We start from the raw sequence: 26,208 nt of genomic DNA, 5'->3' as shown, positions 1-26,208 counted from the left end.
CGCCACACAGCCATTTGACCCTGAGGCTGTGCCTGGGTCTTCGGGGGCCCACTTGCCAGATAACAGCTGCCCAGCAGCCCCCCTCTCCTGCTGGGCACAGTGCCGCTGACCGACCTAGCGGTATCCCAAAGGCACCAAAAATGCAAGCCTTTGCCCCCCCACCTCATTCCTGCGGCTTGGTACCTTTGGGATGATGCTAGGTCGGTCAGTGGCGCTCTGCCTGGCTGGAGAAGTGGTGGTTGTCCAGGGGGCTTATTTTCCAGGGAGGGCTTACATTTTTGTCCACCCAAAAATGTGGCATGGCCTTATTTTCAGGACATATCATATTTTCGGGAAAACATGGTGTTTTATCTGTATTAAAATGTATGACACCCAGGTGCCACACTGTTCACGCATTGATATGTATGTGTAAAATAAAATACAAAACTTGGGGTGGGGAAAGCCAAGGTATTCTTGGATGTAAAAAATGCATGTCACCTCATCCTTTATTATTCTAACCATGAAGCAATCAACTAGCTGATAGAAAACTGAGGACTAGTTTCCAGCCTCAAGTGCATTTCCTAATGTCATTGCCCAGATATGTTTTTAGAAAACCATATTCAAATTTTAGGTTTCCTTCTTCTTTTCTCTGTAATTTAGAAAATCTATTGTTTGATAAAATATTTATGCCAAAGCATGTTATAAAATAAGAAGGAATGCCATTCCTTTTATATGTTGCTTCCAATAATTTTGACAGTTCTTTCATTCATTATTGAAAAAAGCAAAAGTGAGGTTATCTGGCTAAATGGAAGTGAATACAAATGTTTTATTGAAATGACACCATAATGCCAAATTAAAAATATAAGAAGCAATATAAATTACAATGAACAATACCTTTACTAACTACTTAACAGAGTTAGGCAATGGTGTGCCAGAAGATGCTAATAAAACCTGGAAGCTTCCAGCGGACACTACAAAAACTTCAAATAGCTGAAATGTTAAGCAGAAATAAAACAATCTCATATGGTTTGGCAGTTTCACATCATATTTTGGTGACCATGGAAGGTACAGGCCTGACACATTACTGATTCCCAGATCTAATGGAAATTATGTTCTTTATGTATTAATGCTCAGGTGATTACTTTGGATGATAATTATGATGGAGGGACTCTTCCAGGGAATCTGAAAAGAAAATACCATTGCATTAAGTCAGTCTTTAACATTTCCACCTTTTTCATTAAATTGTTTTCATTCTACCCGGCCTTTTTCAATGCGGAGTGTTGGATTGTAACTTCCATCCAATGGCTAGCACTAAGAGCTGTAAGGTACTACATTGGGAAAAGATACTGTAATCTTATCACATATTTGCCATGTGGATTATATTAACTGCCAGATAACCAGAGATTCCGTGATAGTTTAAAAAATTTTTTTAGTCTAACCAATCTACATTTAAGGTTGTAGGCTAGACTAGTTATTGTAGTTGACGAAACCACCCCAGAAGAAAACAATGACAAATAATTTCCATATGGTTAAAAAGAAAACTGCATGCATGAATCCAAGTGGTCAACATGATTCAAATTCAACTCAAGGAAGTTTACTATTCTTTTTTTTAAAAAAAACACAGGATGAAGGAGACATTTAGATGCAGCAAAAGCATTTAGGAATGAAATGAAAATGGCATGGACAGTGTTATGGGCATTCCTAACGTAATATTTTGAAGCAATAACTTCAGTCGAGCACTTAAATGATGTGGTGGATCAATGACTTTAGATCCAGGATTGCTCTCCATCTCCGGGAAGCCTTTGGTACCACATAGAGATAGGATTAAAAACCCTGCCCTTTCGGTTGAGGGGGGACCGGTTGGATGGCCTGAATCTCCAGCAGATGCTGAATGACCTGCTCCATCAGAAGCCTTTTGCAAGGGCACTGAGAGACAGGGCTCCGGGGGGGGGGGGATGCCCTGGGGAGAGACAGTGTTCCTGAGGGGTGGGGTGGTGGAGGAGAGGAATTCCAGCATAAGACCGAATTTGATCATTTTGATTACCCAATTGTCTGTCATGGTCTCCTCCCAGAAGTGGGCAAAAAATGCTAAGTGACCCCCGATTGGAAGAGAGTCCAGATAGTCACTTTCATCATGAGAAATGGTGATTCCCTTCCCTCCAGTAAGACTTCTTTGGGGGGAAACGCTGGGCATTTCGGTTAGATCTGTCCTGATTAGATCTCTTCTGGGGGTGAAGGACTGGTGATGCAGATAAGAGAAGGAGGATCCTCTGTCCGCTGGCCGAAAGGGTGACCTCCTGTAGAAAGGGACGGGATGACTGTCCTGCTATTTATAGATAGAGGAAAGAACTTTGTGATTGTCTTTAGATTCCGTGAGGTATGGATCCAAAGGAGTTCCAAAGAGCTGAGTGCCACTGAAAGGGGAGGCTGCGAGGCGCCATTTGGTATGGACTTCCGCCTACCATGGTTTGAGCCATAGCAGGTGCCTGGCCATGACTGAAGAGGCCATGGCTTTAGAAACGAACCTAGCAGCATTGAGGGAAATATCCACCACATATTCAACAGCTGCCCTAATTTTGTTTAAATCCCTGTGTGACCTAGTGTTACTGGTTGCAATATGCTCCTGGAGCTGCTCAATCCAGACTAGAGTGGCCCTGGGGAAAAAAGAAGCAGCTGTGGAGGTCCTAACTGCCCAGGCACCTGACTGGTAACTTTTGACTAAGATTTGATCTGACCTTTTCTCCTCATGCTTGAGGACTTCTTCAGGGGCTCCAGAGACCACTGTAGGAGAAAACAATGCTGCAACTGGCACATCCACTGGAGGAGTCTTGAGAAATTTGGTAAATTCTGGAGTGACGTTGTAGAGACGTTTGTCTAAATTGGTAGGTTGTGGACTTGTTCCAGGGGAATCCCACTGCTTTTGGATCACATTCATGAAGATTTTAGGAGAAAGAATAACCTCCTTTTTCACTGTAGGTTCAGTGAACGGAGTGCTGGTGGTAGCTGGCTCAGCTGCCTGTGGAGAAGAAGCTGAAGAAGAAGGAGGAAAGTTAGCTGCTTTTATTGCTTTTAGTAGGAGGGATTTATAGCGGTCAGATTTGAATAATCCAGCAAATGCAGGGGCATCCTGAGTGACCCCCTTGTCATCAGACAGATCTGAATCCCTGAGTTTGTCTTGCTCCCCAAAGATGGAAGCCTGAGAGGCAGAAGCAGAATATGTTGCCGGGTATCCCCAGTTGATCTACACCTGTGACTGTGACATGGTGCAGGAGGAGGGCGTTGTTGGAGCCTGGCAGCAATGCCTTGTTTTATGGCTTCTGATATTATGGATGCCATATCAGCAGGAGAAGTGAGAGAGGTTTGAGGGGGCCCTCTGGCCTGAGTGGAAGGTGATTGGCCTGTTCAAATGTGTGATCCCTATTGAGGAGAACATCAAAGAAATTTCCTCTGGTTTCAGGTTCTATGGAAGAAGAAGAGGAGGAAGACAACTCCCCATCTGAATCCTCTAATGATGGAGAAGGACCCATGGGTGGAAGTTCGGGTGGGCCTGGAGAGGCAGCTTGATCCCCTAATGGGGGGGGGGGAGGAGGCGCCTGAATATTTTGGTTAGCTTGTTTCGGGGCCCGCTGGAACTCCTTCTCTAGGGACTTTTGCCTTCGTTCCTCAGCTTTGGTAGAGGCTTTGGAACTTTTGGGAGTCTTCCCAGAAAGAGGGGCCTCCTTAGCCATTCTCTTACAGCTGCTTCTCTCTCCAGATTGTCCTGCCCCCTCTGGCTCCTTGTCTGGAATAGTCTCCACTATGGAGATATCAGCCATGCCTGCCAAGGTCTGCCCCCCAAATAAGTAAAGAATGATCTCACCGCAGATGATAGAAGTAATGCTGGTGCAGCCTGGAGTGTTTCTAGGACCTCTGTTGACTCTGCAGTGCCAGGTGTTTTAGCTGGTGGCCATTGGTGCTTCGTGAGCTTTCTCCTAGTCGCAAAATGGCGACCATGCTCTTTCGCATGCTTTTTTCTCAAGCAGAGCCCCAAAATGGTGGCCGCTTCTTCTGACGCTCTCCAGAGTGCTCCACGGCAATCTGCAAGGTGCTGAGGTGGTGACTGCTTCAATGGCCCAAATGCAAAGAGCGCTGCACTGGAAAGGCCTCTGAGTCGTAGCTCAGGAACTAACGAGTCAGCGCTGCGCTTGTGGAGGTTGAGAGATGTCCTGGAGCGAACTCATGGGCCTGAGGCCAGCAGGCAAGTTGAGATGAAGCCCTAAGGCAGTTTTAAATCTCCTGTTCAAATAGAGGAGGAGAAAAAAAAGGACAAAAATATTCCAGTTAAATGTTGACTTTTAAAAGATGCCAATAATGGGAAAAAATTAAGTTTAGAGCAAATTTTAGAGAAGAGAGTAGTTCTCACTGCTAGTCCAGGTTGGACTGAATCTAAACTGGGAGGAGTCACCAGGGCTCGATGACATCACAAGTGTAGACTTAGTCCAATTGGTCCTGGACAGAGCAACCAGTCTGGCTGCTGTCTCCACGATCATAGGAGAATAAAGAATGTCAAATGATATTTACTTGCATCAGTTTCAATTTATTCCATCACAATTTGGGATTATTAGTGTAACAAAAGGAGAGGTACCAATACTTTGGCCAGTGCTGGTATACATAAGAGGAAAGAATGTTGTAGGTCTGCAGCACTTTTTTACTTTGAAGCAGAATGTGCTGATGAAATTGTTCAGTTAGATTTGTAGTTCTCAGGTAACTTGAAAAGACTGTCCTTATTAATTTCTTTTTAGACCAGATCTACTTTCCATGTGGCAACATTGTTGCTCAGTCTCTGGAGTCTAAAACAATAATCCTCTTTTTATATATCCAGTACCTGAACTATCCACAGCCAGATTTCCCTCCCACTCATTATTTGTATCTACTCAATTTTGGTGACTTTTAAGAATAAGCCTGCACTTTTAGATTCTATCACTTTCTTATTAAATTTAGCCTTCTAACTAGCTACATAAATGATTCTATAGTGCAATCAGAAAAGATAATTGTTGTAAAATGCTGTTTCTGATTACTGCAAACAATCACCCTCCCAATATAATTTGCCAGAATTGAAACTACTCCATAAAAATTCCTGAGGGAGATTCATTTGCACAGCTGCTATGGCAGTTGCTGAACTGAAGATAGTGCTTTTGGTACTGATGCTTGTAGAAAATGCCCTTGGAGAGTACTAAATGTTTCATTGCCCCACAATTGGCTCAAATTACAGCAAGAGATTCAAATTTTGAATATTCCAATGAGAAACTAAAATATAAAAATAATTGTAATATAGCTGAATAAAAATAGAAATGATAAATTGCAAGCATGTAATAACAGGATGGCTAGGAATTTAGGCGGATATCATAATTTTGATTAACATCTCAACATTTGAAAAAGTGTCATAAAGCAAAAGTTAAAGCAATATGGAAATTAGTATAATGTAACCATTTGGAAGAGATGTAATCTAGATTCTTTATGAAATGGAATGAACAAAAATATCCAGAACCGATAAAAGAACTCATGTGTAGAAATTAATAATTTAAATATTTTGAAGTAATAAGGAAATTGATAAATGAAGATGCCTTTCAACAGAGGATCTACAAAATCTTGTTATAAACAATTGCAAACGAAAATGTATCTCCTTGATACTGTAGTTTATATGGTTGCTTCCTTCCTAAAACAACTGAGTGGCAAATAAGAGTTTAAAATAGAGTTTAAATATAAACTGTTAAAAAACCCCAAACGTGCCCAGAACATATAAAGAAAAAAAGAAATACCGTAACAGCTGAGAATAAAAAGAAATTCAAAGTAATAACAAACCATTCACAATTCACTAATTTTCAAAACCCATGATCCAAATCCCAGTAGTATTCTTACTAATTTTTTAAAGTCATTAAAAAACACATGCTAGCATTTAAGAATGTTCTGCTAATTTAAAATACATGCTAGATTTTTTTATTTTATAAATTAATATATTAATGTTATGTACACATACAGTGATATAGTCTAAGCACATATTAAGTGATTGTGTCCCTGAAAATTGAGCCATCTTGTGATCAAAATTAAAAAACTACAATTTTCACTTCTTTTCATTGTTAAAAAAAATAGTTTGGAGAATATTGCCATTCTGTGATTAAGCATGATGGCTGGTCAATAGAAAGATATTACTTTACAGATTAATAGCAACAGCACTTAGACTTATATACCGCTTCATAGTGCTTTACAGCCCTCTCTAAGCAGTTTGTACAGAGTCAGCATATTGTCCCCAACAATCTGGGTCCTCATTTTACCCACCTTGAAAGGATGGAAGGCTGAGTCGACCTTAACAGAGTTGGAAGGGACCTTGTAGGTCATCTAGTCCTACCCCCCTCCCCGAAGCAGGAGACCCTACACCCTTTCTGACTAATGACAGTCCAATCTCTTCTTGAAAGCCTCCAGCGATGAAGCTCCCAAAACCTCCGATGGCAAGTTGTTTCATTGGTTGATTGTTCTCACTGTCAGAAAATTTCTCATTTGTAGGTTGAACATGCCTCTGGATCCACCATGAAAGGCCAATTTCTTACACGCCTCTTATTGTGCAGGAGATTGTCCCTTTCTCCGCAAAACTCTGAGAAGTCCCTCTCAATCAACAATCCCTCTGAGATCAACCTTGCCCCTGGGCTTCAAAAAACATGAAAAATCAGGTGAAATGGAGCGGAGCCCCGTCCGTTCACACCCCTGCAGCATGACATCATTGCAGGAAGTCTTGCTTTTCTTTCTCATTAGTATTGTGCTGGTATGGGCTTTTATAATCATATTTTTCAGAGCTGTCCAAGATCCTTGTTTTCCTCTTTAGGATTTTCATCCGAATCTTTCCCAAATTGTCTCTGAATTTATTAAAATCAGTTCTTTTAAAATCTAAGACTCTGGTGTCATTATGTTCTATTGCTTATGTTTGCGTTATGTTGAATTCTAGTATAGCATGGTCACTCTCACCCAAGTGAAAGTGCGGCTTTAACTTTCTCTATAAATTCTTCTCTGTTGGTTTTTTATTTCAGTTTTCTGGGCTAGTTTGTTTACATGAAACCTATTAGAACATCAAATAATTAGTTAGCTTTAAATTATATCATGCATTTGTGGATTATTTGGAATTAAAAAAGAAATCAGAAGACAGCACACTTATCCAATAGATGGTTTTTCATTAATATATGGCAATTCCAAATTTCGGGGTTCAGAAGAGGAGCGTTCTCTGTTGCAGTGTCACCCTTTGGAACACCTTACCTTTTAAGGTAAGATCTGTCTACATTAGTGGTGGGTTTCAAAATATTTTGGAACCTACTCTGTGGGTGTGGCCTGCTTTGTGGGAGTGGCTTGTCGGCCATGTGACCAGGTGGAAGTGGCTTGCTGGCCATGTGACCGGGTGGGAGTGGCTTGATGGCCATGTGACTGGGTGGGAGTGGCTTGCCGGCCATGTGACCGGATGTGAATGGCCAAGACAATGTCACTGAATTCTTTGCCCAATGGATGAACTACAATAAGATTAAAATAAGTACAAAAACAATAAAAGAGCTACTTACAGAAGGAAGATGACTGTTCTTGCCAGTCTTCAGTATCACTGACTCCAATGAATGGGCTGCACAAAGAAGAGACACAGAAATGAACTCTTTCATTGCATACATTGCATTAGGATGAAACAAGCACACAAAATAATAGAAAAGGAAAATTACTGTCCTTTTTTGCGTCTTCTGCACCACCACCTCACTACCTTGCTCCAATAACCTGCACAAAGAAGAGACACAGAAAGCAAGACTTTAATTGCTTGCACTTCACTATCCCAAGGATGAACACAACACAGAGCTCACCCAGCAATAAAGACAGCTACTTACAGAGGAAAGATCTCACTAGCTTGACAGTTTTCTGCACACCATCTTATCACTTTGCTCCAACAACCTGCACAAAGAACAGACACAGAAAGCAAGATTTTAATTGCTTGCACTTCACTATCTCAAGGATGAACACAGCACAGAGCACACCCAGCAATAAAGACAGCTACTTACAGAGGAAGGATCACCAGCTTGCCAGTCTTCTGCACACCACCTTATCACTTTGCTCAAACAACTTGCACAAAGGACAGATACAGAAAGCAAGACTTTAATTGCTTGCACTTACACCTTACATAAGAATAACACAATGAAAGAGATACACTCAAGCACTTACTTGTATTATTGCTTTCCTGGTTGTTGATATTTCCATACTGTTTTTAGGCTTCCAGATTCCTCTGTTGCAGCTTTCCTGGTCTTTACTCGTGGATCATCAGCTGTGTGGTGGTGCGCTCTGAGCCAAACTTTCACTGCAGGAATTGAGTCCCATCTCTCAACAGGTATGCCAACAACACTTATCACCATCAGATTACTTATGTTTGGAACAATTAGGTGTGTTCTTTGCTCTGAACATATAAGGTTCATTTTTGAGAACCCCACTTTCCGCCTCTGCTGAACTAACAGCAATTGTCATGACAATATATCTAGCTTTTCTGATACTGTCAGGAATTTTGTACTTGTCTGGATTTTTCAGAACATTTTCCAAAAAATCTCTGTAGTCGTTCAAATTAATTTCATAATTAAAAATACTGCCAAATGCATCCAATGCTTCCTTTGCCTCAGCCCATGGAATGACTACATCTTCAATGTTCCAGTAATTTGGCTTGTAACTTGTTTGCGGCTGGCAATAGACTACCTGTTTTTAGATGGTCGCAAGCCATCAGCCTTTTCTTCAAATTGGTGATGATGCTTGACAGAAGCTTGTCACGAGGAAGGGCAACAAATTGTTGATTTGGAGCTAAATTGATGTTTTTGAAGGCTTGTGTTTTTAGCACTTCCACAAGTTCTGTTTCATATCTGCCCTTTCACTGTCTAAGGACTTCAAAAGCATTGATTGTTTGCAATACTAACTTTTCGGCCATGATGATATTTGTCTCTCTCCCCTGTAGGGCATTTGACAGAAGAGAAATCTCATTTAGGATGTTGATTATCAGGGCCAAATCCTGCAAAAAATTTAGATTTTCAAAATGGGAAGCCATGCTTGGGCATCTTTCATTGCCCTGAAAAAACTGATGTAGCGCTGGATAAGCACGCCACACAGCTATGGTTGCCCTTAAACTATAGGCAGCTCATCTTAGTCCCAAAACTCTGCCAATCTTCACAATTTCTATGCCCAATTGTTTGGAGATTTGGAAGAGGTCATTCTGGCTTTTGCAGGATTTGTGGAAGGTGGTGTGTATTTTATCAAGGAAAATCTTGAAGTGGTTGATCTGCTTCACTTCTTTTATTTCATCATCCAGCACAAGTTGCAGGCGGTGGTTCAAGCAGTGCCAGATGACGATGTTTGGGAAGTCTTGAGCTATTCTGGTGCTGACGCCAAATTTTCTTCCCAGCATAACATCAGAACCATTGAAGCAGAAAGTGATTAAATTCTTCCATAGATATTTGGTGGTAAATCCAACTTTATGCAAGCTTCCCATCGATGCGGAATATATGGTCTCTGCATCTTGTTTCTGTAATTCCAAAAGCTCAATAAAGACAGTTGCTGGGCATTCTGGATCCTCAACTCTAACAAAAACTATCAGCACTGCTTTCATTGAAAGTGTTGAGGCTTCATCGATTATTAGGCATACCTTTTGATTATTTGCAATAATCCTGGAAAACACGGTGGTCTTGATTTGGTTCGCATTCAACTATTTTCACTGCAGATCTCTGTGAATGCAAGCCAACTCCCACATCCACTCCAACCGTATTTAGCAAATTTACCTGTGCTTCGATGTCTGAGAATTGATTACTTTTTTGCGCTAGATCGTAAACAGTAGAAAATATTGTGCAAGTACTGGATAAATATTTCTCAGTTGACTTATCCAGGGGTTTGGTTAAAGTTTCCTGCTCCCATTGCTTCCTGCTCTCCACGCAAATAAGGTGTGCTTTTGATTGAAAATGTTCCCTTAATTTTTTTCTGAGTGATGTTTGTTGTGTGTCCTTGGTTTTCCCTGATGGCACAACCTGGAAATGTTTCCACTCTCTAGAAACATGAATACCTTTCCCTAATGAGAACATGGGTTTTGCACAGTACTCACAACCCACCTTCTTGTCGGATACTGCCAGTCCATCATACTTGTCCTTGAAGTGTATGTATTGCTGCAAATTCCAGCAGTCAGGAAGTTGTGGAACTTCAGTGGAGTTGATGGACTTGCTGTTTTCTCTGACCTCAAGTGGTGGTAGTGGTCGTGCTGGTGGCACTTGTGTTGCTTGTGCTGGTGGCGCTTGTGGTGCTGGTGCTTGTGGTGCTGGTGCTAGTGGTGCTGGCGGTGCTGGTGCTGGTACTGGTGACTGTTGTGGATCAGCTGATTCCTCAACTCTTGGTTTTTTGGAGAAGAAAGCGGTCATATTCTGTTGCCTCTTCTTCATTATGCTAAGTAATACTGCCTGCCAAAGAAATAAAACAGTATTGGACTCAATTGTGGTTGTAAGCTGAGGACTACAGGTAACAGAAGGGACCTCTGCTTTCAACCAACAATGTACAGTCTTTTCAGGAAGGATGAGAAATAGGAAAGATATACACAAACAGGAAAGATATAGTCTTTCATCCAAGAAGATAGTTCAAGAATGAATGTCATATTCCCAGAGCAATACAGATTTCCTTTTTCTGAAATGTAGTTCTCAGTTCCAAAAAACAAGAATATATGAATTAGGTTCAGTACTTAGGTTGGTCCAAGTAGCTATTCAGAAGTTAGTGGTTAGAAGCAATGGTAAAGCAAGATATGGAATTAAAACCAGAAATATTTTGTTGGCTACTTGAAAGGGTGTACAATATATATTTAATTTTACACATGTTGGTAGCTGCTGGAATTGTGTTTGTACAACAGTGGAAAAACAGAGATATGAAAATGAATAAATATTACAATGTGCAGAATAAATAAATTGACAATTAAAATCAAGAAGGCTTTGAATACGTTTTCACGTGAGATTTGTTTTAGCAATTGCTAACTAATGGAAACAGAAATTAGAAATCCAGAAGTATGAAAGAAAACACCAATTATGTAAGGAAAGGTCCCTAAAATGTATAAGGAAATATTACTAGATCATTATTAATGTGTAGATAACTGCGGGACATTACATACCCACACCCACACAAACTATGACAGTGCCAGGAAAACACCAAAAAATAAGAATTTCCCCCACCAAAAGACTGCAAATGAAACCAGGTTTTTTTTTCTCTAACCCTAAGGACAGGAAAGACAAAGCCATTGGAATAAAAACCATCAAGGCATTGTGGGAAATTATAAAGGACAGTGCCAGGAAACTCACAGAACCATCAACCACCACATAATTACCTAAACAATCAGGGTGAAACACACTAAATCTGGCAAAGCTGCCTTGCACCAACCTGGCCTGCCCATAGAAAAGCAGCCACTTTGAGACACATAAACCTGGTCTGAACACTTAAAAGCAACATATTGCATTACAAAGAAAACATTTGCAATAAGGAATAACATTTCTTGTAGTAAATATATTTTATAAGCAATTAAAAAATAAAAATTCCCTAAAAAAATTAAAAAGAAGATATTCTATAAATAAATAAAAAATCCTTAAAAACCATAGTTAAGTATTCCACCAGCAATAATTTATACTGTAACCATTTTAAGTATTGTAACAGCCATAGCATACTGTAACCATTATTCCACCAGCAATAATATATACTGTAACCATTTTAAAGTATTGTAGTTGTACCAGCAATAGTGTACTGTAACCATTATTCTACCAGCAATAGTTTATACTGTAACCATTTTAAGGTATTGTAGTTGTACCAGCAATAGTATACTGTAACCATTATTCAACCAGCAATAATTTATACTGTAACCATTTTAAGGTATTGTACCAGCAATAGTATACTGTAACCATTATTCCACCAACAATAATTTATACTGTAACCATTTCAAACTATTCCACACACAATAATTTAAAATGAAACCATTAAAAATATTCCATACACAATAAATTACAATAAAATGATTTAAAACAATTCTATGCACAATAAATTTTAAAGTATTGACTACAGAGTTTTTAAAAATGGTATATTTTAATTTATTTTGGATAGAATCTTTTTTTAAATAGTCTAAGACAATTTAAAAAAAGAATCCACACACAATAAATTGAAGTAAACCATTTTACAATATTCTATACTCAATACGTTTAAGTAAAACTATTTTAAAAAATTCTATGCACAATAAATAAAATATTATTTTAAAATACATTGAAAAATAAAAGAAAAAAAAATGGGTCACTTACCAGCAGGCAGAATCAGCAGGTCTCCGATGCGATTGATGGATGCAACAGGGAACAGGCAAGCAGTGAGGCTGCAGGACAGGTAAGACTGAACTGGATGGACATGGCAGGGTTGTCGTGAAGCACACCACCTGGCAGGCTTAGCCAGCCAGGTGAGGCTGGAGAGGGGGGGTGGGGGGCTTTCAGCCACGTGGCGTACGCCAGCCCATGGCTTTGGCGAAAGCTAGGCTACAGCCGCCGCCACCCACCCGCTTTCGGCCTTGTGGCGTATGTCAGCCCGTGGCTTTCGCGAGCTGGTGTAAGCTAACCTCCCGAATCCTGCCGCCTCCCCCTCACGCTTAGTTGCTTACCTGAGGGAAGAAACAAGCTTCTGGAAGATGAAGGGTGTTGAAATGGAGGACCTGGTCAGCAAGTGCGATGCGACAGCTGTTCGGGAATGAAAGATTTGTTTGAAAAGAGAAGTCTCCAAAAGAGAAAGACTCTTTTCAAAAGAGGCCGTTGGCGCCATGCTTTTAAATGGGTCGCCTCCAGCCTGCTCACTGATTGGCTGGACTCCAGCCAATCAGTGAGTGGTGGGCTGGGCTAGCCTAGTTTAGTGCGGATGGGCGGGGGAGTGAGCGAGCTGCGACAGGACAGCAAGGGCAATCGAGTAACAGGGCCGATGCAGGCGTTCCAGAATTTACTTCTGGGTCCACCAGTTGAACCTCCTCTCACCGGCTCAGTGAATTTCACGATCCGGTTTGCTCGAACCAGTGCAAGCCGGCAGAAACCCATCACTGGTCTACATCCTCCTATCTTTTCATAAGAGCCTGTAGACCTGACTCTGCTGTTGGGGGAGTTCCACACTAGGAGAGTTCCACACTGAAGGTGGCTGCTGGATTGATGGCAGACTCCACCTCCCCCAGCTTGCTCTTGCAGAAATCCCTCTCCCTCCTAGAGAATGAAATATTTTGGGGTATATTAAGAGGCAGAATATATTTCCCCAAAAGAGAAATGGAGAAACATGCTCTTAAAGAGAGAAAGCAGCCCTAGTTTCCTGCATAGTAAAACAGCCACCAGCGGATGCCTAAAGATTTTAGAGGTGGATATTTTGTGCTCATTTAGAAATCCAGGCCAATCTATTCACAAACAAAATACCTTCAGCTCTAGATGATGTGATTAAGGACAAGTTACCGTATATACTCGAGTATAGGCCGACCCAAATATAAGCCGAGGCACCTAATTTTACCACAAAAAACTGGAAAAGTTATTGACTCGAGTATAAGCCTAGGGTGGGAAATGCAGCAGCTACCGGTAAATTTCAAAAATAAAAATAGATACCAATAAATATTTGAATATTTATTTCAAAGAAAAACAGTAAACTAGCTCTGTAAGTGGAAAAGAGCTTGGAAAGCGGGGGATTACGCCATCTTGGCCAGCCGATCCCCTCCCCATCCCGTCCTCTTTTCTCTGCCGGAACCCGGGTGGGGGGACTCAGCGGCGACCACCTCCATCCCCGCGCCTCAAACCCTCTTCCTCCCCTCCACTCCAAAACTCCTCGAGGCAGATGGCGAAGGAGGGGTGGAGGTAGAAGCGTTCAGTTTAAAAAAAAAGACTGGGGAAAAAAAGAATTGAATTGAAAACAGTAACGAGAGAGACAAAAATCAGAGTATCCAAAAAAACCCCAACCCAACACTTTTTTTGTGCTTTTTTGCGCTTCGCTCCAGGATCCAGATGAGGAAGGCTACGGCCGTTCCCAAAATTTTTCCCTCTCCCCCTTTCTCTCTCTTTCCCCCCACAAAAAGCAGGACGTAATAGAGCTGTTTCGAGTCCCGATCATTCGGGATCCATTCAGAATCCTCTCGCCGCCAAACTCTTAAAGCTTTATCAACTCTACAACAAACCCCTTTTTCTCCCCTCTTCTCTTCTCTTTTTTTCCTTTCTTTTCCTTTCTTTTCTTTTCTTTCTCCCGCAGACACACGCCCCGAATTTTTGCCGATTCTTAACCGCCATTGGGGGGAATGGAAAAAATGGAAAAGGCAATATTCTATCCTATCTGGAATAACACGGGGGATTCTCAATCATCCTGGAGCTCCCTGGACATCGCAGCAGCCCCAAGTGCGCGGGATCTCAGCGTTTTTCGCATCGGGCGTGTTGCAAGAAGAGGGAGTGAGCTTAACATCTCAACTTTGCTGCCCAGCACTGGCAGAGAGGGTGGCTCCCCCCGTGCTCAGAGCACCTGAGCTGGGCACCGCGTTACCCCTGCCCTGCCTACTCAGACCAGCTGAGCCTCCCTGGACATCACAGCAGCCCCAAGTGCGCGGGATCTCGGCGTTTTTCGCATCGGGGCGTGCTGCAAGAAGAGGGAGTGAGCTTAACATCTCAGCTTTGCGGCCCAGCGCTGGCAGAGGGGAATCCCGTCTCGGCCTCGGGTGGCTGCGGCAGAAGCAGCGAGCGTGGGGGCAACACTTCACTGGGAGTGACCTCTCTTTCTCCGCTGCATAGGGATGTGGGGAAAGAGCTCGGGCACCCAGTTTTCTCTCCCCCCCTTCTTTCCTTCTCTCTCTCTGCTCTGGGAAAGGAGCAGCGCTCTGGCGAGCCCCGAGAGATTCCCCCGTTCTCTCTCTCTCTCTCTCTCCCGGCCCTTCCAAGCCGAGGCGGCGGGGGCGGGAAGAGGAGTCCGAGGGGGAGGGAGGGAGGAAAGGGAGGCGGCTGCGGCTGGACGATGGCCAGCAGCGGCTGAAGCAGGGGGAGGGAGAGCGAGATTTTGGTGAGGCGGCCGCGGGAAGGACCGAGGGAGGAGGAGAGGACGGGGCTGCTTGGGAACGGAGAGGCAGGAGAGCGAGGCGGCTGCGGCGTGGTCGCTGGGAACCGCGCAGCACAGGTGCCGCCACACCGCGCTGCGCGGCAAACTGACACAGAGGGAGGGGAAACTCACAGGGGCGCCGGGCCATTCACGAGCATCACCCAGCGGCATGGCCCCGCCCCTTTTTCTTCTCCATTTCAGGCAAATTTTTCACTGACTCGAGTATAAGCCGAGGTGGCTTTTTTCAGCCCAAAAAGTGGGCTGAAAAACTTGGCTTATACTTGAGTATATATGGTATGAGCTTTTAGGACATATTAGGATTAACCCACCATCATTTAAATAGCAAAAGATGCAAAAGTCCCCTTCATTGCACAATCCCAAGAACAGTTCAAGCTTCAAAATCATAGAAATCTATACAGATCCATCCATTCATTCAACCATTTTATCAGCTGTCCCAAAACTGCATGCTGTGGTTCTGCTCATCAATACACAGAGTTTTTATTTCCAATCAGCCTCCATTTTATTTTCAAGCCTTTCTCTCGGCTTGGAACTGGACCAGATTTTTCTTCCAACACTCTCTATTCTTCATCTGTCCAATTTTTTTGAATATTACATTGATATATTCTTGTTGTGTTATTTTTTATTGTTTACTTAATTGTTCTATTATTTTACTTTTATTTTGTTATACTCATTTTTTTCTTTATTTATAGTCCCACAGTGAGATAAGCAGCAAATAAATTTAGTAAATAAATAATACTTTAGACATGGAAGAAATTACTTAAATAAGCAATACACTCAGTATATCAAGACTATGAAAAATTGTAATTTTATCAAGTTCCTAATAACAGTTTAGGAATATATAGTATATATTGAATATGTAGTATATATTAGCAATTTGTGATAAATTTTCTTCTGAATATAAAAGTGTATCTTTCATGCACATGCACACACACAATCTTTTTTCCTTTCTTTTTATCTTTACTATGATAATTTGCTTTTTTCTTCTTTTACACTTTTATTTTCCATCTACTATGGATATGCCTTTACTCTTTTATTTCTCCAATTGACTGTCTGCAAGTAAACTATACTTACACCAATGCACTCAAGTGCTTCTTTTGAGAAGCTTTAAAACCTACAAATAATACTATGGCTTAGCATAACCAATTCATTAGCTCTTCCCTACATTTCCTACACAGTACTAGACTAAAATGTGGATGACAAATTTGTGATTCAAACATGCAGTCACAGTGTATTAACTGAATAACCTGGGTAAACCATGAAATACCATATTGCACAAAGTCAGATATTGCTTCACTTATATATGGTTAAGTATGAACATTGCAAATGAAAATAATTTATGCTTGTGCAAATACAGTATATGACTTTTGATGGCTGCAAATTATATAATGCAACCTTCTAGGCCCGAAGGCCTTTCAATATGTCTGGGTTTTCAACTTTCCCATTCCTGAGTGGACTGGTCTGATTATTACCATTTTATTGTCTGTTCTGAAAAGAATCTGTCCACTTTACAGAATTGATTTAAGAATTAATATTTTGGTCCTCGCTTCCTCAAAGGAGGCTTTTTCAGCATGACCCCTTCCACTGCTCACCATCACTTTTAACATTTTGGAAAAACATTACACCTAGTTCTTTCATAAAGTATTTGTGATTAAAGACTCCTTAGCCCTGCATTTTAAATTCTACCTTAATTGTATTTGGAGAGTATCGTAAATATGGTTCATTAGTGATTTTGTTATTGAGCATGGATCTTACTAGTTGTCTGAAGTGTGTGCAAATGGCTGAAGTATAAATTCCATTAACAAACTTAAGTACGGAACCTGGAGCCCCACACAGTGAAAATTCGTCCTCTTTGAGCAGAGAAAGACCCAAAATATAGGTTGTGGGGAAAGCAGCTGACAAAAGCGAACTAAATAGGCACAAAGCACTGAATGTAAAGACAGATGAGTGAGCACGATGAATCCATGAATTAACCCATCTCTCAGATCAATGATTGAATCCCAAATTGGTAGGAAGGTCCTTCGAGGAGAGCGAATCAATCACAGCTCACAGCCGTCCCTCTCACCCAGGGTTGTTGTAAGAGTAAAACGCGGGTTGTTTCTCTGCGTCTCTAACTCCTCTTCCAGCCCCTCCCGATCTTATTTCCCTAAGCTATCCCAGCTTCTCCTCGGAGTCGAGGCCGGCCTTCAAACAACCGGCCAGCCTCCTGGGTTACGTCTCCTCGCTTCGTCAGGATATGAGCTCACGATGCCACCTCCTCCTTCCTTTTGTGTAATGCTTACCGGTTTCGTGTAAGCAAAGAAGCCGAAAATCACTCTGGGCCCTCTGGCCTGTGTTGCCGGGGTCGGTCCCCTCTAGTTGTGGCGAGAAAGAGGGTGAGTCGTGAGAGGAGGGGCGGCTGAAAATATGGGCTATAGAGCTCACTTGCTCGGCGCTTGATCCATCTGTAGCATGGAAGCTGGTGGATGACCGCTTGTGGGGCATTAAGGGCAGTTTGGCAGAAGGTGATTCGGATTACGGTGGCGTGTTTTCGGCAGCCAGCAAATTATACCGGGCGTCTCTGGCCATGCGGGCTGGTAGTCCTAGGGCATCAGGCGGCTGGGTGGATTAAAAAAAATATCGTCCTCTTGGGGCTTTCCACATGCTTTCTCTGGAAGAATGCCTCTAATTCGGAAGATTTTGGAAGATTCTTGCGTCCCCCCCCCCTCCTTGTTGTCTGAAACCCCCCTCCACAAGCGAGTAGGATGTGGCTTGGGCTATATCCGAAAAGTCCAAGCTCAAGTCTGCCCTTAGCTACTGAAGCTTATCGAAGAGCCAGTGAAAGAGATAGATCTCAATTAAGCTTCCTCAGGAAGTTGTTGTTTGAGAGCAATAAGGGATTGCCCTCAAACAACAACTAAAGGCAGGGATCTGTGTTCTGAAGGAAAGTCAAGATATACGAAAACGATTTGAATCATCTGATTTCAGCGTGGGGAAGACGGTGATAGGCAGTGAATGTTTGTAGGAATGAACAGAAAAGCAAACAGATTGACTTTGACAAGCCAATTAGTTTCAACTTGTCACCTATAATCATGATTTTTTAAAATCATCATCCTCAAAAACAGCTGGGATTACAACTGTTACTCAGATCCAGATAAACCACTTTATAATTCAATTCTTTCCATACCTTAGTGGTGTAGTGTCTTTATAAGAATATGAACTTAAAAGTACAGAATATTTTTCTGTTCATTCTTCCTGAAGAATGTCCATGAAAGTTAGAGAAATGTAATTCAGCATATGAAAAGACCTAATATGGGAAACCTATTATGGGCAGTAAGTTGTTAAATTTTGTAATTTTGACAATACATTTCAGAAAGAAGCTGGATAAAGTTGTACATTACAGTACTGACTAAAAGATAATACTGGAGGAGAGACAAGCAGTTATTTTGGTGTTACCGCTTCAGAAAATCTTCTTTCTCAGTTAAGTATACTGTTATGATCACTGACTAACATTGTCTGAAATTGCATAAATGTTTTCTAAAATCAGTGGAAAATAAAAACAATTCATTGTAATGCTATAAATTCAGATACACTATTAAGGAATTTTAATATTAAAACTAACAAATATAAAATTTTGTCATCAAAAAATTAAAAGCGGCTATATAGCAAGCTGCTAAGCAAGCAAGAATGTGCAAAAATATGTGCCTATAAATATAATTAGGGACAATGACTGAAAAAAGTATAACAAAGAACTAAAGCATAAAGTAACTTTTTTAAAAAAATTGATCAGAAATATAAATAGATAGTTTTACAACTTTGTTTATACACTTTATGGGTATAAATTATTTATACCTTATAAATACCAATGACTCTGAATGGACTTGCAACTTGGGTTATTGAAAGTCAGAAAAACTAAAACAGTACATATAATAGACATATTAGACATAGAATGTAGCAGCTATAGTAACGTAAGCTTTTTGTGGCAATTATTAAGGTTATGGGCTGTGGTTTATATTAACAATAATATTTATTGTTTATATTAAATTTGATCCCACAAGAAATAGGTAAGAACTATACATATGCTACATTGAGTTATAAAAAATAAAGGCCAGGTACAAGTGTAACACAAAATGTATGTTGTTAAGCAAGACAGTAGTTAAGTGAGTTTTGCTCCATTTTATAACTGCTTGCCAAATTAATTAAGGAAATCCCTACATTTGTTATGTTAGTAATATGGTTGTTAAATGAATCTGGCTTCCCCATAGACTTTGCATGACAGAAGGTCACAAAAGATGATTACATGACCCTTGGATTATGATTTCCAGCCATCATAAATATAAACAAGCTGTCAAGTGTCTGAATTTTGATCACGTATGGCTAACCATGGATGGCTGCAATGGTCATAAGTCACTTTTTTCAGTGCCTTTGTAACTTCAAATGATTACTAAATGAATGGTTGTAAGTCAAGGACTACATGTAAATAAATAAAACTACTTCATAAATTGTTATTTAAAGTCAATATGACTGCTCCTTTAATTACAGAAAGGATATTTAGTACATAGAAATAATAGTTAAATATAATTACAAGTTGCATGGTTTTATTTTTAAAATTATTTTTTTAAAAATTGTATGTATATATGCAATATAGTTGTGTATCTCTGTGTAGTATATACAACATATACCCAAATATTGTACATTAAATATAACAGGAGAAGCAGTTTAGAAAATACTGGGTTAGATCTGTAAAAAGTTAATTGAATTAAAATGAAATTCATTGCATGATTATTTTGCTTGTTCATTTCAATTTACTTTTTGCAAAGCATGTTGATAAGGGAATAGGTGTCTGAGAAGATAGATTTAACATTTTATTTTCTGTTTATTATCATTTGTTTTCCCTTTCCTTTTTAGTTCAGCAAAAAAGTAATAACACCAGTTTAATATAAAGGCACAAATATTCCCAGGGCCACTGGCAGACAAGATGCTCTGGATTCAGCTGATATAGGGTCATACTTGCTCCATTTCTACTATGATAAATTTTGAGGGTTACTATTGTAAGATTAGGAAATATTTTCACCACATCAGGAAAAGGAGAATAAATAAATAGTTAATCCTCTGTTAACGACTGTCCTGTTGGTGACCATTCAATGTTATGACAGCACTGAAAAAGTGACTTTATGACCAGTCCTCCACTTAAGGTTAGATTATTGCCATTTACAAGCTTTCTTTAGTAAAAATACACCTTTTAAATTTGATAACTTTAATCACTATAGATATATTGTAATATCTTACCTGACAGTAACATAATCTGGCCCATAAAAATAGCTGTCCATTGTTTTATTACTAATGTTGTAATTGTTTTTAATAAATTACAATATGGTTTTGTTTGCTTCTTGTAAAAAAGGATAAAGTTCAATAAACCAGTCAGTCCCTTAAGAATATTTGTAATAGTTACCATTATTCAAATATATATGTGTAGCAAAATAAATTGGGTTTCTCTTGTAACCATTGATTTATAGTGTATTAGTAGATATCAGGAAAGAATAACTGCAAAGACAGAAATTAGTATAATGTACCACAAAAATATAAGTAAAATGAATTTTTTTTGTGAAAAATGTGGCTACTGAGAGACTATCTTGAGTTCTGAAAGGTAAAAAAAATCTCTATCCAAATATTTAATCAATAGTTTTAAAGAGTTATGTTTGTTTAATCACATAAATGAAAAAATACTAAATTTATTTTTTATTATAAACAATAAAAGCAACTATTTATGCCAGTAATTTGGATAGGAGCAGTGCATAAATATCCTGGGTTGAGAACAATATCTGTACCAAAGTAATAAAAGTAACTGTCTTTTTTAGGTGGCACAGTAATATTAAAGTGAAGAAGTTGCAATGGGGAATCAACTGGCTGGCATTGCCCCCTCTCAGATACTTTCTGTTGACAGTTATTTCTCAGACATCCATGATTTTGAATATGACAAAAGGTTGGGCAGCACTCGTTTTTTTAAAGTTGCGCGAGCTAAGCATCGAGAAGGCTTAGTGGTTGTCAAGGTGTTTGCCATTCAGGATCCAACCTTACCATTAACTAGTTATAAGCAGGAGTTGGAGGAACTGAAAATACGGTTGCATTCTGCACAAAATTGTCTCCCTTTTCAGAAAGCCACATTATCTGAAAAAGCAGCCATGTTGTTCAGACAGTATGTGAGAGATAATCTTTACGACCGAATTAGTACCCGGCCATTCCTAAACAACATTGAAAAGAGATGGATTGCTTTCCAGATCTTGACTGCAGTAGATCAAGCACACAGATCTGGAGTCCGGCATGGAGATATCAAAACTGAAAATGTAATGGTGACTAGCTGGAACTGGGTCCTTTTAACAGATTTTGCAAGCTTTAAACCAACCTACCTCCCTGAAGACAATCCTGCTGATTTCAATTACTTCTTTGATACTTCAAGAAGGAGAACATGTTACATTGCTCCAGAGCGTTTTGTTGATGGCAGTATGTTTGCCACAGAATTGGAGAATATACGAGATCCTTCCACTCCCTTGGTTGATTTAGTCAACAGTAATCAACGCAGCAGAGGAGAATTGAGACGTGCAATGGATATATTTTCTGCAGGTATTTCAAACTGATCAAATGGTTAAAGTTAATCTGTGCTTTGCCTTCATAGATAATGAGTAGTAAACACTTCAGTTTTGAAAATTAGTATTGAAAATATGCTCTGATTACTGGAAGAAGACTGGGGAGCTTCTGTATAAATATGGGATCAACTACTACACTAAATCAGTATTTCTCAAATTTTGGAACTGTAAGATGTGTAGACTTCAACTCCCCAAAGACCCAGCCTGAACACAATACTAGAATTTTGGGAACCTGTTCTTTAAAGCAATGTTTCTCAATTGTTAACAACACCAGAGGTGTAGTCTTTCAGCTTTTGGATTTATACCAGAGCCCATTCTTAGGGAACTTCTCTCTAGCAGAGTGTTTGGAGATTCACAGTCATCCAGGTCATGGTTGTCCCAAAGGTGCTTTTTGTTCAAGAGGCAACTGGACTTTCTGGTTTTTCTAGCTCCTTGAATTTAAATCCTTCCATGCCCCACCGTGCAGTCAGAACTGAAGAAGCTTCTTGGATGATAAATGAAATATCTTCAAAGAAAAATTAGAAAGTCCAGTTGCCTCTTGGAAAAAAAGTATCTCTGGGACTCTAGTAGAGTGTGCGCTTTGGGCTGTTCTATATGTAGTATTTATGTGGTGTCTGGTTGTGTGTGGCTTTTTATTTGTAGATTGGGATGTTGATGGTTGGCTATCAAGTTGTTGGCTATTGTTTCTTTGTGATGCCAGGTCCTTGGCCCCTAAGAACCTAATAAGCTGGTGATAAATCAGCACTCTTGTTGATTGACTTGCAGATCTCGGAAGCTACACTCTTACTGCTTCTGAAATGGTTATTATATTTATTAGACAATGCCTGTACAACATGCAAGGGAAAGAAAAGAAGAAAGAAGGTACAGGTAATCCCTGGGTTACAAGTGTTCCATTAGCAAATGTTCGAGGTTATGTGATGTGCCCCTAGTGTTTATGAGCAAGTCCCAAAACTACAAATCTTGCAGCACCACAGCATTTGTTCACCCTTATGAACAACTGCAGATGCTCTGCAACATTTGTCCTGCATGTTGCCAGCCAAAATGGAACTTCTGAGGTCAGATCTGCCACTCCTTTACATTTGGGCATCCAGAGGCCTTGTCTGGCACTTTGCCACCTGGAGCCTCTGGAAGCCCGGACGGAGCTTCTGAGGGGTGGACTCTCACCTCAGAAGCTTAATTTCACCTGGCAACATGGTGGGCAAGGCCTCTGGAGGCCTAAATGGAGCTTCTGAGGGCCAATCCCCCACTCATAAGCTCTATTTCGCCCAGCAATGTGCCTGGCTTGTGGAGGCCCAAATGGAGTGTCAGAGGGGTGCACATGGCTATGAGGCTGGAGAGGAGACTGCTCGCTAGAGCTTCACAAGGTAAGTGAACTAGTGTGGCAGGTTGGGTGGGTGGGGGAAAGCAATTGTGGTGAGCATAAGACATTTCAGTGGATCATGGAGGCCTTGGGTGATCTTAGGCAGGTGGCCTGTTTCATCAGTAGGCCCCCACATGGCCTTCCCCACCCACCCTGAAATACCTTATGTGCAAATGCCTCACATTTGATTAGCAAATGTGTGGCAAAAGGAGGGAGTGATCCTGTTTAAGGTACGAGACTCACTGCCACAAATCCTCTGTTATGAATGGAATGGACAGGTTCCATTCTATTCTTAATTTGAGGACTGCCTGTACAAGACTATATGGCATACATCAAAAACATTTTGGAAACAATAGAATGTAGCTTCTGAGATCTGCAAGTGGACATTGCACAATGCCCAGAAACTACTGTATGAGGATAAATCATGCATTGCAGAAATTGCTTGGAGGTGGAAGAAGCTTCTATTGTAATCTACCAAATCCCGAGCATTGATTGCCCTATGACTATGTAGGAAGATAACCACCAGATTGCAAAAACACAAACAAGTGGTAAAATGAGCCCTGAACTCCTTGGTAGCCTCACATTGCAATGAACAAGGACATAATTTCATAGCTACTAAAATTGTTGGCTCAGCAAGTACAAAGATAGTCAGGGAAATGATTGAAGCCTGGGAAATGCATCCCTTATCAGTCAACAGGATTTACAACCAGCTTATCATGTACTTAGGAGCCTAATGACTTGGCAGCACAACAAAACCAGCCAATGACTTAATAGCTGTCTATCAACACCCCAATCAATAAATAAAAAACCACACACAATCAGGCACTACATAAATACTCTGCATAGAATAGCTCAAATCACACATTTTGATAAGAGAAAAATTTCTATTTGGATAGGCTCCAGCATAAGTCTGAAAACTTGGAAGACTAAATCTCTTATCCCAGTGACCCACCCAGATTGGAACCTGCAAAAATATATCTAGCTCAGGAGTTCTCAACTGGGGGTGCGAGACAATATTCCAGGGGGTAGGAAAACTTGGGTTTAGAAGTTTCAAAATTATAGTATATATGCATAATTATTTGCATAAAATTATTTACTTTTGTAAGGGGTGCGAGAATATATCAGAAGTGTTCTAGGGATGTGGGATATAGAAAAGGTTGGGAACCCCCGACCTAGCTGGTTTCCATAAATCTTCCTTGAAAATAATAAAGCTAGGTTTGTTTTTTTGGGTGAAAGTGATACACTATTTCAAAATATACACAGAAGAATATCTGGATGTTTTTAACTGTGTTTTAAAAATTGCTACACATAGAAAGCAGTTAAGTATGAAAGATCAAGCTTTGCTTTCTGCAAAATTCTAGAATTCTACAGTCAGTTTTGACCCACAGGGGGGGGGGGGGGCAAATAGTTATGGGTTTGTGGCCATCTATGTTTTGAAACTAATATTTCAGGGAAACCTATTTGGTATTTCTGTAGAATTGTAAAATATGCTGAATAAAACTAGTGTCTGTATATTTGTATATTAGCAAAATAGAAAAAAGATTCTTCAAATTAATGGCAATTTAAACATAATATTTTTTGACAATTACAGGTGGGGCTTGTTTTATAGTTGGTCCTGAATTCACAAGACATTCAGACTTCAGCAGTCTTGTTACTGAGAAGGCAACTGGTGGTTCACATATTAAACTTGATTGACAGCATTGGCTGTCAATTGAGGCCAAGTTCTGAGTTATTGTTCTAACATGTCAACCTCTAAATAAATATGGAGCTGACGACCATGATCTTGGTTTTTGAGGTGTTAAGCTTCAAGCCATATTTTTCAGATATTTCTGAGATTCTGTTGATGACAGAGTCTCGCCATGCTCTTGCCATGCTTACTGGCAAGCAGAACTATATCATTAGTATGTCTTAAATTGTTGATCTAAACACCATTTACTTTTAAGGACAGCATCCATGTTTTCCAGTGCTCCATTGAAAATTGACTCAGAGTAGATATTAACAACAGCGGAGACAGAATACAGCCCTGTCTGACCCCTCTTCGTATTTCTGCATCATCTGAGTATTTTTGGCCTAGTTTCACATTTGCTACCTGATGCCAATATAGATTATTTATGATTCAGATGTATTTGTCATCTAGTCCCACTTGTTTCAGGATTAGTAATAGTTTTCTGTGTTTTATTTTATCAAATGCTTTTTCAAAATCGATGACGCACATGTAAAGACTGTGATGGACATCTCTACAGCGCTGTACAAGAACTTGAATGCTGAGTAGGGTATCTTGTGTACCAAGATTGTTTCTGAAAACAAATTGTGTGTTACTTAGACACTCCTCAGTTTTGTTGAATATTCTTGTGTAAATTATTCTCAGGAATATTTTCAGGGCATGACTCATTAAGCTTATTATTCTGTATTCGGTACGTTTCTTTGCATTTATTTGGGGGTGGATTGTCACAAAGGTTGACTGTAGCCAATCATTTTTCTTTCCTGTTTCATATATTTGGTTGAAGAGCTGCAGTAAAAATTTGTTCCCATTGTCTTCCAGCAATTTTAAAATTTTTACAGGGATATCATCAGATCCTGTGGCTTTTCTTGTTTTTGCTATTTTTATTGCATATTCAACCTCCTCCATAGTGATGTTTGGACCAATTGTTATCTTTCCTATATCTATATCATCCCTAGTGTCCTCAAAAAGTTCTTCAATATATTCCTTCCATCTTTTTAGTTTTTCATCTCATCCAAGATGATTTTTCTCCTCCTTGTCAACTAAGTTGTTGGTTTTCTTTTTGTAGTCACCTGCTGCTTCTTTCACTTTTTTGTGTAAGTCAAAATCATCATGAATATGTTCTGTCTCTTCTATTTCTTTGCATCTTTTCTCAAACCACTTTTCTTTTGCCAGTCAAATTTTTCTTCTAATTGTTTTTTGCAATTCATCCTTCATACACTGTTGTTTCCTGTGGTACCCCTCTCTTTGTTTTGAGTTTGTTACCTCTACTATTGCATTTTTAAATCTATTCCAATTCACTTCTACATCATTATTTAGGTTGTTGGTTTCTCTTAAATGAATTTCCAGTTCTTCTTTTATCTTAACTGCCTGTTTAATGATGAAGTCAT

The 26,208-nt window shown here is 40.0% G+C and overlaps 1 protein-coding gene across 2 annotated transcripts in view; it reads left to right on the top strand.

Annotated features, from left to right (window-relative positions):
* The first annotated feature begins 17,374 nt into the window (after positions 1 to 17,374).
* PIK3R4 (phosphoinositide-3-kinase regulatory subunit 4) overlaps positions 17,375 to 26,208 on the top strand; it is a 57,016-nt gene continuing 48,182 nt past the window's right edge. The window contains exons 1-3 of one of the 2 annotated variants that reach the window (XM_087712934.1): positions 17,375 to 17,489; positions 18,467 to 18,573; positions 20,952 to 21,714. In XM_087712934.1, coding sequence (XP_087569060.1) covers positions 20,985 to 21,714 — 730 coding nt within the window. In that variant the 5' untranslated portion in view covers positions 17,375 to 17,489; positions 18,467 to 18,573; positions 20,952 to 20,984. Of the gene's footprint in view, positions 17,490 to 17,521; positions 17,619 to 18,466; positions 18,574 to 20,951; positions 21,715 to 26,208 lie in introns of those variants that run through there. The other variant, XM_087712935.1, reaches the window with a different exon arrangement.

This window comes from Thamnophis sirtalis, unplaced genomic scaffold, assembly GCF_051295495.1.
Source record: "Thamnophis sirtalis isolate CommonGarterSnake01/CBP01778 unplaced genomic scaffold, rThaSir2_p1.2 scaffold_4, whole genome shotgun sequence".
NCBI classification, from domain to species: Eukaryota; Metazoa; Chordata; class Lepidosauria; order Squamata; family Natricidae; genus Thamnophis; species Thamnophis sirtalis.
The sequence above is the reverse complement of the archived record's forward strand: the minus strand, read 5'-3'. Positions and strand labels throughout refer to the sequence as shown.